Source organism: Chrysochloris asiatica, unplaced genomic scaffold (assembly GCF_000296735.1).
Source record: "Chrysochloris asiatica unplaced genomic scaffold, ChrAsi1.0 scaffold00003, whole genome shotgun sequence".
Taxonomy (NCBI): domain Eukaryota; kingdom Metazoa; phylum Chordata; class Mammalia; order Afrosoricida; family Chrysochloridae; genus Chrysochloris; species Chrysochloris asiatica.
In genome coordinates, this window is record NW_006408521.1 from 41,274,462 (window position 1) to 41,294,629 (window position 20,168).

A 20,168-nucleotide genomic window follows, 5' to 3' on the forward strand; every position below is an offset into this window, starting at 1 on the left:
TGCTAAATTGGAGACACTTTCTCCGTTCACATTTTAGGTAGCCTACAAATTAAAACAAGAAATAAAGAGAAATGTGGTAGCTAGAACTGTGCAGAAATAGTTAGCCTCCAATTAGAGTTATTTTTTTGTATAAGGGAAGAGAATTCTAATTCTTATTCCAATCCTGGTTGAAACAGTTAAAAAAAGTTTCTCCTATTCTGTAAAGTAAAAGAAATTAGACACAAGGGGCCGTAACTGAGCTTCCTATTGCATTATTTTGCACCCCCTAGGCCCCAACGTGGATAATGCGCGTTCATTGTGGTTTATCTGGAGCCGGCTTCTCTTACACTCTCTGACTATATAAAGTTGAGGGAGGACTGGGGCTGGAGATTAGGAAGCATCTGAGAAACAGCGTCTACAATCTAGAGAGAATGAAACTGTCAGGAACATGAGCAACCGCATGTGCCGTTGACGCTTCCAGTGGTATGAACCCCACTTCTTACCTCTTAGCACCAACAAGGAGCCACTAGGAATGGGCGACAGACAGCATTGCTGATCTCCCTCGGGAATTTCCCCCAAATCTGTATGTGTATTTTGTTCTCACCCCTGACTTTCACTTCTCACGCATGTTTCTGATTTAGAATGACCAAGTCTCTGATCCTGGTAGGATCGTGAACATCCAGCCAGCTCGTGTGGCCACCCAGCAAAGACCAAGTACTGAGAAGCAATGGTGATGAGGGGTTTTGTCCTGTTGGCTGTCTTTCTGGAAGCTTCTGCACGATCATGCACTCCAAATAAAGCAGGTATGCCCTGGTGCCCATCCATTTTCCTAACAAGGATACTTTCCTAAAGCTTCCCTTTGTAAAGCTCAGATCTGTGTTCACCTTGGGATGAAAATGCAGTTGTGTAGCCCAGAAGCCCTAAAGTCTCCAGGTGCTGGGCAGGCCTTTTCTGCAGGAAGTAGAGCTACATTGGATAAGCTTAGAACGGCAAACAGTCATGCCCCCCATCGGGCTTTCTCCCAATCCATCTTCATCCACTTTTCCTGGATTTCCATCACTACCCTAACTGCCTTCTTCCTTTTTCTCAGTACAAGCCCCCCCATCTACCCCTTCTACAGTCACATCCTGTGTCATAGTGTTTTTCATGAAAGGGACACTTTAAGTTCTGCACTAATTTTCATGGGAATTAGAAGAAAAAGATACATAGATTCATAGATAAACAGATAGATACACAGATAGATAATAGTGGTGTGTGCCGTGGAATTGGTACAACTCATAGTGACTCTGCGTGGGATTTCCGAGGCTATAAATCTTTATAGGAGCCGAAAACCTCATCTTTCACGCATGGATCAGCTTGCAGTTTCGGACTGCTAACCTTGAGGCTAGTAGCCCAACTCATAACCACTATGTTAGCAGAACTCCTAGATAGATAGATAGATAGATAGATAGATAGATAGATAGATAGATAGATAGATAGACAGAAATAGCCAATCCATCCAATCTCATGTTCCACAGACATATTCCTTCAACTAAAGTTAAAGCTTAAAAATTGACCAATTTTAACAACATCTTAAGTATGGTGCAGATATTTCACAGTACCAGCAAATATTATGAAAGTGGATTTTCAACGGCAATCATTTCAAGAAAACTTTCATCATGAGTCTTGAAGAATAACAGAGAAAGTAGTTGCAACCATCCGTTTCGAGCTCAGGTATAGCTCGAATCCATTGTTCTCCACTCAGAATAATATACCGCATCTGATTTCAATCCATGTGTGTGCTCTTTCCAGATGTCATTCTTGTGTTTTGTTATCCCAAAACCATCATCACCAAAATCCCCGAGTGTCCCTATGGATGGGAAGTACATCAACTGGCCCTTGGAGGGCTGTGTTACAATGGGGTCCACGAAGGAGGGTACTACCAATTTGTAATCCCAGATCTGTCGCCTAAAAACAAATCCTACTGTGGAACTCAGTCTGAGGTAAGGTTATCCTTTTTACACACAATGGGGAGTCACCTAAGATACAACAACTGATTCAAAAGTCAGACATCTATTGCCCAGAATTCACTAAATTCCTTTGAAAATTCAATCCTGGATTCCTACATTTCCTGGGATATTGTTGCTGTTGTTAAGTACCGTCAAGTCAGTTTTGACTCATAGCCACCCTGTATAGGGTTCCTGAGAGGCAACTGGTGTGAGCTTAAGCTGCTGACATTGCAGTTCAAACCGACTCTGCAGTTCAGCGCATTAACCCACAGCGCCACACCAGGACTCCTCCTGGGATATTAGCACTATTTAAATTATTCTCCTCTGCCTAGTTTAGATGACTCTTTGATTTGAATTATGTTCTCCTAGTTTTCTCCTCCAGCGTCCCTGGGTGGTACAATTAACAAGCTCAGCTGCTAACCAAAGATTAGAGGTTTGACTGGAAAGGTCTGGTGGTTTAATTCCAAAAAATCAGGCCAGCCATGAAAACCTTATAAAGCACAGTTCTACTCTGGCGCTCATGAGGTTGCTGTGAGTTGAATTAACTTAACAGCAAGAGGGTAATTTTCCACTAGAGCCTGCTAGGCTGCCTTCTGTCAAGTGGAACAGGTGTATTTCCAGCCCCCACCATCCCTCCAGTTCCTGAGCAGGGACTCACACACACTGCCATCCTTTCTGGGTTGGGTGGGCCATCCTTGTCCTCAACCTTTTAAGTGATGATAAAGTGGATATTGGAAAAGTATTTTAAAGGAGAGACCAAAGAATGACTCAACTCATTAAGGGGTCTTGTGAAGGACCTGGCATCACCACACTAAAAGGAACCATAGCTCTCCTCTTGTCAGGTACCATTGTATCACCAAGAGGAAACTGAGACCTCCTGAGAGTTTAGAGCCACAGACCAGGGCCATAATCACAAAAGGAAGCTAGGTCTTCTGACCCTCTGATTGAGCTCTAGCATCCTACTGCCTTTGGTCTGGTAGGTCTCAAAAGAATGGGGGCAAAAGACTTTCAGGGATGCCTCCTCTTCCTAAAGGCCCTATAAGAGTTCAATGAATAAGTAGGAAGAGTCTTAGGCCTGCTTAACGAACAACATTTCTTTGAGCAGTCTAATAGGGTGAACTAGGAATCATTTCTGTAGTCTTAGCCATGCCTCTTCCCTTGTGGACTTTCACGATCCCTTCCAACTCTAACATTCTGTGATTCTAGAGGCCAACAAGTCAGAGAAGATCCTCTCAGAAATAGTGTTCATGGTTGGAAGAGAAGAGAACAAAGAACCAGACAATAATATTCTAGAACTGGGAGGTGGGTGAAGGCCTTCATTTTGTTACTTGGACAGGGAAAGTGAATAAATATTTAATGTCGGAAAATACAGTCTTGAGCTGGTTCATTTTAGATGGAAACAAAATGGGTCTATAATTGTGTGTGTGTGTGCTATATTCAGCTTAGATAATTTTAAACAATCTCCATTGAACAGTGCCATGATCTCAACAGAAATCATCAGCTCATCCATCGCATGAGAGAGGGTGCCACTGCCAATGGCGGACAGTCATGTCCCCCCATGAGGCCTTCTCCCAAGCCATCTTCATCCACTTTTCCTTGAATCTTCATTTCTATCACTACCCTGACTGCCTTCTTCTCCTTTTTCCAGTACAAGCCCCCCATCTACCACTTCTACAGCCACATTGTTTCCAATGACACTACAGTGATTGTGAAGAACCAGCCTGTGAACTACTCCTTTTCCTGTACCTACCACTCCACCTACCTGGTGAACCAGGCTGCGTTTGACCAGAGGTAAGTCACTCTCTGGAGTGGAGGGCTGGACGTCTTACGTGTGTCTTGCAGTCCCTACCAATCAGGCATGTTTCAGTCCTTATGCAAAATTCTCTCCCCTTTTCAGAGTGGCCACTGTCCACGTGAAGAATGGGAGTATGGGCACATTTGAAAGCCAATTGTCTCTCAACTTCTACACTGTAAGTGGTCTCCAGGTTCCTTTCACTGCCCTGTAGCTTTTCCAGGAGGTAATGGAACCCTTTGTCCCACGTTGTGTGCAGAAACTCCTTCTTGAATTCAAGTTGAGATGGAAGCTTTGATCTAACTTGAAACTTCTTTGTATACTATGTACAGCAGTAAGTCATACCCATAGGCTGGGTGGAATGATAGAAAAGCTCCATGAAGATATAAAGTCAACCTTCCCAGTAGACAGATGACATCGAATCTAGTGAAACAGACAGGAAAACAGCAGTGTCTCTCATTCTTAACCAAGATAAGTTTCCATAACAGCCCACTCTAGAGTTTTATATTTAGGTTCTAGTTCTTGTTATGCCAGTTAGCAAATAATATTAAAGCTTCCAGCCTGGAACTGAGCTAAGGAGAGGATTTAAAACTGGCCTCTACTGCCTCGCTGTTTGGTCACTGAAGCCCTTTAGGTAGTGGTTTCGTTAGGTGTCTATTTCAAGCATGTTGTCTATCTGAAGTTAAAAGCACAGTTTGGTATTTCTCAAAATAAAGTGCTGATAAACTAGCTGCCCTCCTGTTTAAAAGGGATGCTTTGTTTTCCAAATCTGTGGCTTCCAGTGAGGAGGCATGTGCCCAGAGATATGGGCCCAGATTGCCAAAGGTAGATGAAGGCAGATGTAGAGACTTTACAGAGAATAGTTGGGCAGGATGTTGTCCCTCAAGGGCATCATTGTCCAATCTTCTCATTTCATAAAGGAAAACACTCTACGACCAGGGGAGTCCTACTGTAGCACTGTAGCTTAAGCATTGGACTTCTGACCATAAGGTTGATGGTTCACAGCCACCTGCTGCTCCTCAGAAACCCTATACGGGGTCACTATACGTCCAAACTAGATGGGATTTTACAACAGCAGCACACTAACAGGAACTGCACTGACTTTGAACTCTTTGAACTTGCTTTAATTGCTCTTTGGAAGTTATTAACGCTGCTGCACTCACAAGGGGAGCTAGAAGGATCTGCTAGAAGGATTTGCATGTTATAGATCCGGATCTGAAGGCTAGCTGGAGGAAGAGTTTACTCAAGACCTCACAGAGAGTTCCAACCTCCAGTTTAGTACACATACCTCTTAACCCTGGTTTCTTGGCTTTATTTGAATGTAAATACTATGTACATTTGTGGACACTCTCAGGGACCCACTTTAAGGTCTTGTGTATAATCATGTGTTCCAAAATTTTACACTTTTATTAAATAAGGCTTCCCACATTGTATACGCTTACCAACAACTCAAACCCACTGCCCCATAGGGTTTCTGAGGGTTAAACCTTTATGGAAACAGAATGGCAGTTCTCAGATCTGGTAGTTATGCCTTGAAACTCAGCACCAGAGTTACCTAAAGGGAGATGGTGCCAGAGGGGGAAGAAATCTTTCCCTTATATATAGGCCATTAGCTGCTGAGCGCCTGCTGGGTTCAAATTGCCCATCCTTCAGTTGGCTGCTGAGTGCTTAACCACTGTGCCACCACTCTCTTCAAATCAACAACTTACCCACACACCACTAGTGACTGAGTGCTAAGAAAACGGGTCCTATAAGACTTCTTAGCTTATAATCAGGTAAATGAATGCAATGTGGGACTCACGCTGATGACAGGATGGTGACACCACTGTCGTAGTTGATGAAGGCTGTCCAGAGAGAAGACCAGGTTTCCACACTCTCACAACTTCTCAGAAACACCCTGATGACACGCTGCATTCACTACTGAATTCCTATCCAGAAGTGCATTTGTTGTTGTTAAGTGCTGTCTAGTTAGTTTCTACCCATAGTGACCCTGTGTGGGGTTTCTGAGGATACACTGGTGAGCCTAAACCCCCGACCGAGTGGTTCAAACCGGCTTTACAGTCCCGCCCATTAACCCACAGCACTATTTTAACCAGATAAAATGATAAGAATGAGCTTAGGCAAGTTTCACAACAGTTGGAAAGGGAGAGGTACCAGGATTGTCAAAAACCTACCAACCGTCATATAGGACTGAGTTTCAAAACATAAATATCAGATCTTAGAACTGGAAAGGAACTATTTTCTTTTAAGAAAAGTAAAATAAAATGAATGATTAAGAGGGCTGGATAGAGCCCTCTTCCAGGACAAATGGACCTTGGCAGAGAGGCCTCTGCATTACAACAGAGACTTCGGTATCATTAATATTCCCACTGTGGGTGCAGTCTCCAATGGCTGGCCCATGCAGTTTGTATTTTCCTCCTCCTCCATTTTTCTGCTTTCAGAGCATTCTTGTGTGTTTCTAAAGCAACAACTGTTCCCTGCATATATTTCCATCAAATTAGCAGGGACTAGGTTGTGCCCTACATAGCACAATGGAATCCATGCCTGGCTAATTGCTTAGCATTCCGAGAGCTCCAAAAACTAGGCTTCAGAAGCATGTGCTCTACCCACCATGCTGCCTCTCCCTTCTCTCACTACTCCCCATCCCCATCCTCACTCTTGCCAAGTGCACTTGGCTTTCCTAACAAAAACCTATTTTGACTCTCAGTCCAAAATAAGGGAAGGTATTCTGGTTTGCAGAGGCAGCCTGGTGCTGTGGTTAAGAGAATGGGTCTTGCTATCAGACTTTGAAGCTTGGTTCTGCCATTTTCTAGTGTGTGCCTTAGAACTCTGTATTTCTGAGTTTGTTAAATAGGGATAATAATAGCACTTGTTAGAAAGTTAAGTCAAATAATCCCATGAAGCGCTTAGCACAGTGCCCACCACAAGAATGGCCTGAGAAAATAGCTGTTCTTGTGCAGCCTTTGACTCAGTTGAAAATGGAAGCTTGGAGGGGTCTGGGGGGCTCACAACCAGCACTGTTACCTTTATAGGAGTGAACACCAACATCAGTGGTGAGAGTGCGTTGACCTTTGTTCAATCAAAACCATATTTCTCTTCTAGAGAAATGAAAATGCTTGGAATGGAATAAATTCAGGCAATGAAGGCCAACTCATAGACACCCCACACACACACACACACACACACATACACACACTCGAGTCACAACAACCCTCAGAGATCACCAAAGGTTTTGAAGCTTGGTTCTGCATTTTCTAGTGTGTGCCTTAGAACCCAAAGCCCAAAACCTTTCTGCATGATTGCTGAGGGTTGACCTTCCAGACTCTTCCAACATCAAGGGTATGTGTTGGGTCTTCCCATTTTAGGGAGATCTGCATATGAAATCTGGTAGCGTAGTGGTTACGAATCGGGCTGCGAACCTTAAGGTCAGCGGTTCGAAACTACCAGCCGCTCCGCGGGAGAAAGATGAGGCTTTCTACTCCCGTAAAGATTTACACCCTCGGAAACCCTGTACAGGGTCGCTATGGGTCGGACCCGACTCGATGGCACTTAACAACAACAACAACAACAACAGCATATGAAATCTGCCACCGTGAATTCCTGTCCATTGGTCTTGGCTCTGTCTTTTGAAACAATACCATATAATTATGTTTCTGACAGCCCTGCAAACATGTCAAGGCAAGCACTGTTTCCTGAGCCATCGTATCTCCTCTGTTGACTATGCCTGCCATGGTAGTTGTTCTTCTCTGACTAGGTGCTCCAGTGAGCCAGTGCCCCTCTCCAAAGGTGGAGCCCAGAATTAAGATGTTATAGTCTAGATTTTGTAGGTTCAATGCAGTGGTTTCAAGGTGACATTCTAGGTTCTGGGAGATTTTAGGAACCTATTCTAGGGCAATATTAGCTTCAGAGCAGTTTTCTCACATTAAGCTTATGAGCAAACACAGCGCATAGCTTTTACCCACATGGACTGTTGTTAAACCAGGTAGGTGTACCCATCCTTGAGTTGTGACTCAACCCTTTTTGTCAGGTGAAGGAGCCAGAAGGCATGATTTTCACCATCATAAAAACATCTCTGTAAGGCAGATAAAGGCAAAGGTTATTTCCATTTCACAAACAACAAAACTGAGGTCCCTGAGATTGACTTGCTTGTAGTGTGTCCTGAGTTAGTGGTGAAGCTTCGATTAGCCTAGGAGCCTTATCCTTCCATCAAGATACTTTTGTCCCTAGAGGCTAAACAGGAAGTAGTTCACAGTCATCACTTGAGTTAAATGAACCCAAGACTTCGGGAATGGAAAAATAAGCCCTTTTGAGCAAGTCAACTGGGAAAACATTGCTATTATTCCTAATAACTCACTCAGAACTTCCTGATGAAGGTCACACACATCACGACCATGACTAGAACCTGTCACTCCTGTGCTACACTCAAGGTGAAGACTCCCAGTTGCACCCAGAGTTGAAGCCTCAATCCTTCTCAATTCACCCCCATTGTCTTTCTGACTTTCTCTCTTCCTTCCTCCATCCCCCTAGTCTCCACCTGCCACCTCCACTCATTGGCTTCAGCCACAGTGGCCTTCTCACCATCTTGCTGGGCCACTCTCTCGCAGCACTGCCTTCGCCTGGCTGAAGAGTTATTCCCTAGATGACTCCAAGTGTCTTCCTTACCTCCTTCGTGTCTCAGCTCTAACATCACATCCTCATTTTTCATCTTTTTTCTATATAACATACTATATTCTATCCTAACATACAATATAGAATTGTCTTGTTTATGGTCTGTCTCTTCTGCTAGAATGCCAAGTTGTTTAAGACAGAGATCTTCACTTGTTCACCGAAAAGCCCCAATACACAGAATCTTGTGATATAGAGAATCTCAATATGCAGAAGAGTGCCTGACACACAGTAGGTGCTCAATAAATTGTGGTTGTTATTGTCATTGTTATTAAATGTACTGGGAAAAAGATGATAAACTTTCCAACCCAGGTTGAAATCTGCTTAAACAATGAGTAGAGGTAAATAAAGGCTGAGAGGGGTTGTATGTGCTTGGTCCCCATGCCTTGGGGTGATTCAGTGAAGCACATTGTCTCAGCCTTCTTGGATTCCATTTTTCCCATCAGTCTCTTGGGCATAGGTGAGTTGAAACATACAGTGTATGTCTCACCAGGACCAACAGACCTGGAACATGGGCTGTCCTTGCCCTGTTTAACATGGCACCAACATCCTGGAACATACAGCTTCCCAGGACCTGGAGAGGTCTCTCTGGTCTTTTGTGTTTGTGTCTTTGGACTGATTCCCCACCCTCACCCAATTCCAATTCATCTGCTTCTGCTGGACTCAGCTGCTCAGTTTGAGAATTCATAATGCCCAGTGTCAATTTCCTTCCAAAGAATGCCAAGTTCTCCACTAAGAAAGAAGCCCCCTTTGTGCTGGAGACCTCTGAAATTGGTTCAGATCTTTTTGCAGGAGTAGAAGCCAAAGGGTTAAGTGTTCGGTAAGTTCATTTCTTACATTTTTATCTTTTTAAATATAGAAAGAACAGAGACTAAGTAGGAGACCTTTTAGTCACCTGATGTTTCTAGGCAGCAGACTTCCTGACTCACTGTGACATCGTTTTTACTTTATAAACAGGTTCAAGGTGGTGCTGAACAGCTGCTGGGCCACACCCTCGGCGGATTTCATGTATCCCTTGCAGTGGCAGCTGATCAACAAGGGGTAGGTACTCCTCATTGGAGGACAGGATCTCCGTGACTACCTTGCTCTGACTTGAGATGGCATGGGAAAAAGAAGTGAAGGTCCCTCGGGGGTACAGCAGGGAAAGCCTGTGTGCTTGCAAGCTAAGCACTAACTGAAAACAATTATATAATGTTTTCCAGGTACCAAGTACTGTCCTAGGTGTTTTATTCTATATTATCTGATTTAAGTCTGACAAACAAGTCATTATTATAAGGATAAGAAGTTGGAGGAATGTGTGTCACAGGTGGCTTTGAGTGATTAGAACCTATCATTGCATTGATCAGAACAATGTGTCTGTGTTGTTAAAATGAGGAATTGTATTTGTTGTTGGCTGTTAAGGAAGAGAGTTTCTGGATAAGGGGACTCTAGATTCAATGAGTTCAGGTTTGAACATGTTGAATTTGAGATGTCAGTTGTCCAAGAAACACTTCCAACTGTAACTATGAAAAACAAGGACGAGTTTTAACTAAACTACAGGAGTGTGCACAATAACATTACCTAAAGAGGCCTTTCCCAAAAGCTAAGCAGAACAATGTGCAGTATTATTACTAGGACTCATTAAGGCTAAGTTTAGATTGGGGCTGAGGACAGATGAGTAGATAATCCAGATGGAGCCACCTTGAACTTTTAAGTACTTGTTTCTATTTTAAAAATATTTACAAGCACTTAATACATACCAGTCAAGCTTTCTTTAGAAATGGAAGTTTAGATTTAGTTCAGGTGTTTTTTTTCACATCTGCTGTTGAATGATTCATTTGTGTTCTATTGACAAGGGTACAAATAAATGAAGTCAAAAATTCTGAAATGAATTCTTGACTTGGGACCGGAAATGACGATCAGCACAGGGGTCCTTTCTCTGGCAATAGCCATACAGGGGAGAGACTTCTTCCCCACCATGGAGTCATCTCCCTGTAGAAAATCCTGGTGCTGTTGTTTGCTCTGACGAATGTGTAATATGGCAGACAGAGCAATCAATGCGTATACCTTTGGAGTAGTTGATGCAAGTGGTTCTCAAACTCTAGTGTGTACATGAATTTGGGTACCAAAATCAGAAGTCAACCTATCAAATCAGAAGGTTGTTACAAGAAAACTGGGAATCTGCAGTCAAGCACATCCAAACTGAAGAAGCCCTAATCAATTTAGATAGTCTGCCCAAATGAAACAACACCTTAAGAATTGGAGACACACATACAAAGTCCTAAATCAAAGAGGAGAATTGTGAAGTCCATTACCATAGCCCCCACATTCTTTTTGTTCACATTGGCCCTTTTATAGGAAACCCCAGATTCCTGAGAGTGCCTAGAGAGATTGTTAGTTGTTGTCAAGGCAATTCTGACTCGATTCATGATAACCCTATGCATGCAGAATAGAATTTCTCCATAGGGTTTTCAAGGTCGTGACCTTTGGAACTAGATCACCAGACCTGACTTCCAACATGCTTCTGGGTGGGTTTGAAGTGATAACTTTTCAGCTACTAGTCAAACACTTAACCATTTGCATAAATCACAGGAACCATCTAGAGACATTATCAAGAATTTTGCTGTGCACATGAGTACACCATAACAGCACCACCATTTCAAAGGGTGATCCAACTCGGGGAAGGAGACTCATGTGACCATGGTGTGAACAAGTCACTGCGAGACATTACACCATACAAAGATAGCTGTCGCTGAGGGACAGGTGCTGCAACTAGGGCCAAGGCAACGATGCCAAGAGCTCTAAGTCTGCCCATTATTTGCCTCCTCCCTGTGCCCCAACAAAGGTCTGCTTACATTATTTTCCACTGGCTGATACCAGACCTTGGGCACTCTGGCGACAAGGAGCTATTTTAAGGGCTCATGTCTTAAGTTCATCCAAGGATCTCAGGTTTATTGACCAAATGATCCTCCAAGGTTCATGTTTCACAATTTGGAAAATGTCCTCAGCAGAATCACTGGTCATCACAAACAGAGCTGAGCTTCTGGTCTCTGGTACAGATGTCAAGGCAGGGTGATTATTCCTCACCTCACCCACTACAGTTCAGAGTGGACATTTTGGTTCTGATGGAATGGGAATGGGGCAGTTGTTGTTGTTGTTGTTAGGTGCCATCGCACAAAACCAGACCACCCTGTGCTGTGTGTTGTGCTGGAGTTACAGTAGAGCCCGAGAGATCTTTGGGGAGGAGTGTTCACTTTGGGAGTCTACCATGGTACTGTCCACTGGTACTAAAGCTTTCCAGCCCTTAGACCTTATTCCATAGAGGAATGGACTCTGATGCTCCATGGCACCTACTCTTGCCTGTACTGCACACCTGCTGGGAACACGCTCCCACAGAATGTGGGTCTACCCTGTCAAGTCCTGAGAACAATTGGGTCTGCTCCCAGAACGTAGCTGAACATCTGGCACTTAAAGAGACAACCAGTATATGTTTGTTAAATGAAACTATGATCTCTCAGTGTTGGCATTATTGACATTTTGAGCTAGATAATTCTTTGGTCTGAGGCCTTGTTTAGGACATGGAAGGAGAGTTAACAGCATCCCTGGCCTCTCTCCCCTTCATGACAACTACATCGTCAAATGTCCCTGGGTGACCCAATGACCCCAGCTGAGAAACACTGGCTTAGACAAATGTCCATCTATGTCACCATTTATTCTTTTACTGAATTGTTACCTTTGGGACTTTGGAACATCATAAACATATTACCATCTCATTATATAAAATGCAGACAACACAGAACAATACAAAGAAGCAAACAAAACCTGCCCAAATTTCATCACTTGGTAATAGGCAGTGTTAACATTTACATGGTGTCCTTCCAGTCATTTTTGTTTTCTGGTCTTATATTAAAAGTATGAGTACATTTTTGCAAAAAGAATTATAAAATGCAATAAACATAATTTAAATAATGTCATATAAACCCAAATTTCCAGTGGCAAAACCTCACAATATCCACACACAAATGTGTTGGGTGCGCCCTGAGCTCAGGTGGTGGTGGCAGTACTTTGGGAAATGCTGTTCCCTAGTATCAGTGTCTTTATCTTGTGTGACCTGGAGTCTGCACATATCGGTGTCCTCAGGGAGCCTTTAAGGCATGATATGATGCCTTACTAGGTATGTGGTTAGTCATGAGGCTCTCCCCCTGCTGTACCCCAGCTGTCAAATGGGAAACCCATTTCACATCTCTTCAGCAGATCTCATAGTTAGGAGGTGCCACAAGTCAACTCAGACTCATGGTGGCCCCATATATCAGAGTAGAACTGTACTCCATAAGGTTTCCAATAGCTGAGTTTGGGGAAGTACAGTAAACCATCAGATCGTTCCTCCAAGGCACCTCTGAATGGACTTGAACCACCAACCTTCCATCGCAGCCTAGTATGTCAACACTGTATACCACCCAGGCATCCCTCAGGTGGTACAAAATCTAAGTGAGTGTTGCTGTTCTGTACACATCTGCCTTAGAAGCCTTTGCTTACGTTTGATGGAGTAACGACGTTTCCTTCCCATCCTCTTTGTGTCTCAGCTGCCCCATGGATGACTCAGTACTTGTACATGAGAATGGAAAAGATCACAGGGCAACCTTCCAGTTCAATGCCTTTCGGTTCCAGAACATCCCCAAGCTCTCCAAGGTCTGGCTGCACTGTGAGACATTCGTCTGTGACAGCGAGAAACTCTCGTGCCCAGTGGTGAGCCCACTTTCCCCTTAGGGAGTATGTGAGGTGTCCCAAGGGAGACCAGAGCAGGCAGCTAGAGTCTTGTGTGTAGATGCATGATGAGGACATTGGGAGGAAAGCATGCTGGGTGTGGGGGCAGATGCCCCAGGCCCTGTTCCTCCTGCCAGGGACAAGCCAGTCAAGTCTGGTCGTCTATCTTTAGGGAGAGGGTGGTGATAAACAACAAGAAACCTAGAAATGCTTTGAAAAAGCTAAAAGTACAGTGGAGTTTTGAGGTTTAGGTAGCAAGGATAAACTCTGGGTGTCATCGGAAGCTGGATAGTTGTAGCTCTTGACTGGACAGACTGAGAGTCTGTCTCTGCAGCCTCAGAGAGATTCTATAGAAATCTCAGTGCTGGAATCAAGGCTAAGCTGGGGGGTGACAGGAGGGACTCAGTAGCCAGAGCTTCAGTGCTGCAGATGCATCCCAGGGAGTCGGTTTTGCTTCCAGATCCCCTCAGCCCCCAGAAAAAAAGTTTCTCCATGTTCCATTGCTACACATGGCAAATTCCAATAGAAGGCAGTTTTCCACCTGACCTGCTCCTTTGAGTAACAGTTCCCAAACTGTGATTGATAGACAGACAGCATCAGCATTCCATGGGAACTTGTGAGACATGTAACTTCTCAAGTGCCACACTAGACCCACCCACTGCCGCCAAGTCAATTCAGACTCAGAGCAACCCTAGAGGACACAGTCCAACTGCCCATAGAGTTTCTGAGGCTGCGATGTTCCTGGAAGTATCTTCCTTCCATGAAGCAGCTGGTGGGTTTGAACCCCTGACCTTTCAGTTAGTAGCCCAGCGTTTAACTACTGCATCACCAGGACTCCTTGCTCTAGACCTCCTCAACCAGAAAGGAGCCCAGGTAGCATAGTGGCTACAACCTACGCTGCTTACCGCAAGATCAGCAGTTCGAATCTACCAGTTGATCCACAGGAGAAAGATGAGGCTTCCTGCTCCCATAAGGATTTACAGCCTCAGAAACCCTATACCAGGTTGCCATGAGTCGAAACCACACCACCACAAGTGAACCAGAAATTCCAGATCCCCGCACTCCCCCCTCCCCCAGCCTATTTGTTAACAAGCCCTCCAGGTGAATCCATGCACATCTAAGTTGAAAAAACATTGCCTCAGACCAAGTGCAAAACATCAGACTCACTCCTTCTCCTGACTGTTTGGTCGAGACACCTCCACACCCACACAGTTTATAGGACAACCAGAAATAAAGCTGAAATCTCTATTCCTATGGATTTGTATGACCAGAAAACGGCCATTTATGAGCCCAAATACAGAAAGGAAAAGAATCCAGAGGATGCAGGACCAGGGAAAGTTTCAGAAAGATATTTTATAGTTTACCAAAGGGTCAGAACTGACATCACAGTAAAAAAAAAGAAGAAGAAAATGAACCAGAACATATTTTGCAAAAGTTCGCATTAAATCGTTGTAATGAGAGTAACAGTAGATAAAAGACTTTGTTCTCATCAAAAGAAATGGAATCAGTCTCTTCCATTCCAGTGACCCTGATTTCTCCCAGACTCCCTTTATTAGCTTGAAGAATTGATAAACTAGAGCTTTCTTTCTTTTCTCAAATTGGAGAAGGGATTAAAAATTCCTCTGTTACACGAAAAAAATAAGGTAACAAACGTCTGTTGACTGGGAAGGCGTTACATCCAGGTAATCATTTTTTTTGTTGTTTTTTTAATTTCTTTCTCTTTCTTCTCACCCCACCCTACCCTTCCGACTGGCTCTTCAGACCTGTGATAAACGGAAGCGCCTCCTCCGGGACCAGACAGGAGGCGTCTTGGTAGTGGAGCTTGCACTCCGCAGTAAGTTAACCTGTTTTCCAAATGGTTTGCATGCGCTTCTGGTTTGATCATGTTGACACAAACCACTTGTGCCTGTAGACAGTCTTTACTTGCTCCTCAGTCCTTCAGATGGTAAGGGCATCTCATCCCACAGTAATGAGTTGAGGTTTGTTAACCGCTCAGAAATCACTATTTCAAGGTCCATAAAAACAGCTTGGGAGAATACATTTATGTATTACCTATAGCGGCTTTTGCGCTGCAGTGGCTGATATGGGTAGGTACAGTAGGGACCATGGAGTCCTGGTATGGCTCTGTAGGATAAGCACCAGACCGCAAAGTAAGTTTGAAGCACAAGGTTGGCATTTCAAACTCACCAGTAGCTCCTCAGAAACCCTATACAGGGTGACTATGAGTTGGAACTGACTCAACAGAGCCGAATAATAACACCAACAACGGAAATCACATGGCCCACAAAGCTGAAAATATGTGCTAGCTGGCCTTTTACAGAAGAAGCATACTCACCCCTGCCTTAGAGAGCTGAAATAGAAATGGGGTGAGGTGACGCATTTATAAATCTGTAAAAACTGTCCTGAAGGCAACAGGTGCCCAGAGGTTAGATCAGCGGAGGTCTGTGTGAGAGACATCTCTCTGAGTCTGCTCCATTACCTTGTCGTAAACCTTCTGCATCTCTCTCTTTGCTCACTACAGGCAGGGGATTCTCAAGTCTCTATAGCTTCTCAGGTAAGGAAAACAGCACATCCGGGAATGTCTTGGGGCAACATGGCGGAAGTATATTTTAAGAGAAACTTATCATGGGCTACAGCAAAGCTTTTCCGAATTGGAAGTGCATTTGAGAGCACACCTGGGTGAGGAGGGCAGGTAGGGAGATCCCACTCTAGGCAGCCCAGTGTTCTTGGGGGGTGGGGGGGATTCTGGGGTAAAATCAGATAAAATAGAACTGGGTCCCATACCTTGAAACCTCAGCAAAACCATCGCCTGGGTTTCTTCATTTGGAGAATACGATTTGCAGTGCTCTGTTCATTCAACAAAAATCTCTGAGTCCCTGCTACGACTCTGCCACACATTAACTGTTTGACCTTGGAGAATAACCTCCCCTTTCAATCCCAAGTTTCCTCTATAAACGTGGGCTAATAATTGTCTGTCTCATACATGGCTATTGAATGGATTCAGTATTATAGCTGAGGGGCCTAGACCAATGCCCAGGACACAGTAAACATCTGGTAAGGATCTGCTGGAATTCTGGGGACCCTCCCAAGTTCTATGCTGGGTATGCTTACTATCGCGGTAAACAAGACCCCTGCCTTCCTCATATAAATTAGGGGTGTGTCTTTGGGGCAGCGGTGACTTAGATAGCAGCTAGGAAAGCCTGTTTGAGGAAGAAGCATTTCATCTGAGATCCAAGACCAGAGCACGAGGGTGAACTTTGAGCTTCATAATTGCACAGAAATAATATATACCAACTTTTCACAATGACAATCCTAGATTCTTATTTTCAGAGGAAGTTTGACAGTGAAAGCCCTACACTGATATGCAGGGTCCCACCCCTCAGACTGATCTTTGCACTGATTAAAAGGAGTTACAGAAATCCCAGGGCAAGAAAACATTGACTTTGTAGAAATGCAGAGCTTTGTGAAAACCCACTCCAGACCCCCTGAGTTGACTCTTTTGTGTAGTTGTCCTTGCCCCTTGCCCCTTCAGGACCTGCATCTGAACATGTTGGCCCCTTTTCCCTGGTCCACAGATGTTCTCTACCAACTCATTGTGATGCTGGGGATTTGTGGCATCTTATAGGAGGTGGCCAGGCAGCTGCTGTGACACCAGCCGAGGCCATCTCCACCTCTGATGACAAACTCCTGTCGATGGTGCTGCCAACACAAAAACAGAAGACCGTATTGTGGAGGAGTTGAGAAGAACCCTTTGCCAAATATGTGTTCCATTGAATATTGTGAATTTCAATGATCATTTTTCTTTGGTGCCCCACTTTCTCTGGTGACTTCCTGTGGCTCTTAGATCCTGCAGTCCCTCTCCTACAGCTGGGAGATGACCCTGCCAAAGTTCCCCCACACTCAAGTCAGAAATAGCAATGTACAGTTAAGTGCAGCTGAGCATTTGGAGGCACATGTAGGGCATAACCCAAAGTCAATGCCAAATACAGCATGCACAGGAATAGCCAAGTTTGCAAAAGACGCTGTCACTGACACCATGCAATTCTTAAAGACCAAGGGATGAGCCACCAAGTAAAGGATTCCAATTCTTCAAATGATGAATTTGGAATTAAGGAGGAATATCAAAGTCGTACTCAAATTTGAGTTTTGTAAATGGAAATGATGGTGGAAATGCTCTCATGCTATGCTAATTTAGTTTTGCTTTAAAACCACTTCTCATGGAGTCCACCCTAACTCATGGTCATGTGTGTGGCCAAGTAGAACAGGCTCCAAAGAATCAGTGGCTGATTTCTTTTCTTTCTTTTTTTTTTTTAATTAGATCACCAGGTACGTCTGGGTGGGTTTGAACCTTCTATCTTTTAGTTAGCAGCCAAGTGCTTAAACGTTTGTACCATCCAGAAATTTGTTTTTAAGATGTTTTCAGTATCTGTGATCATTATATTACCTTTATAGTTGAGATATACTTGTTAAATTGAATGAAAAATAAATAGACATAAAGCTACATAATGAATAGAATTCACACTAACATTAGGTGACCATATAGAAAATGTGGTTTTGCCTAAATGAAACTGCTCCTTACGACGTGGCTATGACACAGGCTGTCTGAATGGCATCACCAATACTGCCATGTGTCCTGTGATGTTCAATGCTCTCCCTAAGAAATCCTCCCAGGTACAGAGCGGCCTGACCTCATTGAGTCTTCACATAGACATTCCAGTTTGTCTCATTCTGATCATCAGAATGGGACCATCAAAAATCAGAACCACAAGTTCAAGCACAACCAATGAGTCACTTGGTACTGACCCACTGGATTGTGATTCGGGGCTCACAACATCAATTACTGGCAGGCCTGTGAGGATGCACTATGGACCCAAGCTTAAGGCAAGAGAGTGGTAGGAAGTGCCAGAGTTCTAAATGCGTCTTTTAGTTTTCTTACAGACTTAATTAGTGGGGTTATAATTAGGAAACAACATGCCAGTGTGTCCTTCTCTATTTAATGTCTTTGACAAGTTTTCAGATTATAGTCGATGGTTCTTTCATAAACTGTGGCAGTTTACCCAGACACTAAACTAGTACTCAAATTTCTGGGGACGCAAAGTTCATGTTTGTTTAACAACAGATAGGATTCAAATTACCCAATGGAGTCTAACTTTTATCTCAAAGTTGATGCTGCTATCAGTGTGGGACCGTTTCTTTCTGTAAAGTCAGGCTTTTTTCCAGTCAGGAAAGACAGAAGAAATATTTCATTGGTTCTAGTAAAACATTTTTAAATATATGCACATAGCCACCATCATAAACCCTTGGCTGTCAGAATGAAACAATGCTGTGTTAGCTGTGCTTCATTTTATCATCTTTTTTTATGGTCTTGTATTTCTACCTGGTGCTATGGAATAAAGAAAATGCCTTAAAATAAATAACCTATGGAGACAGCTTACAGTGTAACTCTACCATGTGTGACAGCCAATTCCTCAACCCTCGCAGAGGTTTCTCCAATCAGGCCCTAGTGGACACACAGACGTGTAATCACCTACCCTAAAAATTCCAAGGTTGGGTTTCCAGTATCATAGTTACTTATACATATATGTTACTGTTGTTGTTAAAGTGCCATCGAGTCAATTCTGACCCATAGTGACCCTGGACAGGGTTTCCAAGGAGCAGCTGGTGAGCCTGAACCACCGAACTTGTAGTTCAAACGACTTTGCAGTCTGACACATTAGCCCACAGCGCCACACCAGGACTCCATACATATATGAGAGTAGGGCAAAAAAGGTGGGAGCTACAAAATCATAGCAACTGATATTAAACAAAAATATGAAAATGCGAAGTTTTTGTTTACCATATTCTCCATCGAGGTCTACACGGTATCCTTTCCTAAAGAACTCCGTGCTCTTTGATTTCTTGCTGTTGTTAGGCACCAGTGAGTTGATTCTAACTCATCACAATTTTCTGTCACCAGAACAAAGCGCTGCCCTGTCCTGTATGATCCTCACAACCGCTGTTCAGCTTGAGCCCACTGCTGCTCCCACACCGCCAATCCATCTTGTTGGGGGTCTTCCTCCTTCTTGCTGACCTTCCACTTTACTAAGCATGATGTCCTTCTCCAGGGACTGGTCCCTCCTGATAATATGTCCGAAGTATGAGAGACAAAATCTCACTATCCTGACTTCTTAGGAACATTCTGACTGTACTTTTTCCAATACAGATTTGTCCATAGTACTTTTAATATCATACCGCATCAAAATAGCAATTTTAGCATCCTCAAGTGACTCAAATTGTGTTCCTTTTTAAATGTCCTTTGCATTTGGGAAACAAAAAGAAGTCTGAAGGGACAAGACCAGAGCTGTAAGGTAGATGATTTAAGGTGTACCAACAGAATTCTTATAGAGCAGCCTTTGCTCCCCTCAAAGAATGAGCAAGTGCGTTGTTGAGATGGGAAAAAATTCCCTTGCACAACTTTTCTGGCCTTTTTCTTACCATGCAGTTACCCATTTCTTCAGATTTCTTCCTATTATGTTCCGCGTGATCATCCTGGGTTCTCTGAGAAAATCTATCAAGAGACATCATGACCTTCTGAGCTGACCTCTCTGCCTTGAATTTAAGTAGCCCAGCAAAGCTCCTCACAAGTCACTGTTTGGCTTGGACAGCTCTCTCTGCATAGTATTGGTATAGCTAAGATTTGCCCCCAGATATGCTTTGCTCCATAAAATCATCTTCATTAGCTTCGATTTTGTTTTACTAGATAGAAAGAAAGACCAGCTGATCGTCACACAACACTTTGTTTTTAGTATCCTTTGATTTGAAGGCACCTTAACAAGACTAAGACAAGTGTGTTACTGAGAAAATGCGTCTGCAACTCTCCACTAATCACAGAGGCAGTTAAACACATTCTATTTGGAATAAGCCTGTGCATGTCTGAGATGAGATCCTAGAAGCAACACTTTTAGACATACCTTCATATCTATCCATCCTTTATATATTGCATTATTAACTATTAATCTTCC

The 20,168-nt window shown here is 43.6% G+C and overlaps 1 protein-coding gene across 1 annotated transcript; it reads left to right on the forward strand.

The window, feature by feature from the left end:
* The first annotated feature begins 628 nt into the window (after positions 1–628).
* TECTB (tectorin beta) lies at positions 629–16,811 on the forward strand. Its single transcript, XM_006831341.1, has 10 exons — positions 629–782; positions 1,771–1,961; positions 3,616–3,758; positions 3,865–3,937; positions 9,141–9,244; positions 9,382–9,465; positions 12,987–13,149; positions 14,929–15,001; positions 15,689–15,721; positions 16,743–16,811. The coding sequence occupies exons 1-10, from the start codon at positions 707–709 to the stop codon at positions 16,790–16,792; spliced, it is 990 nt and encodes a 329-aa protein (XP_006831404.1). The 5' UTR covers positions 629–706; the 3' UTR covers positions 16,793–16,811.
* Positions 16,812–20,168: the final 3,357 nt, after the last annotated feature.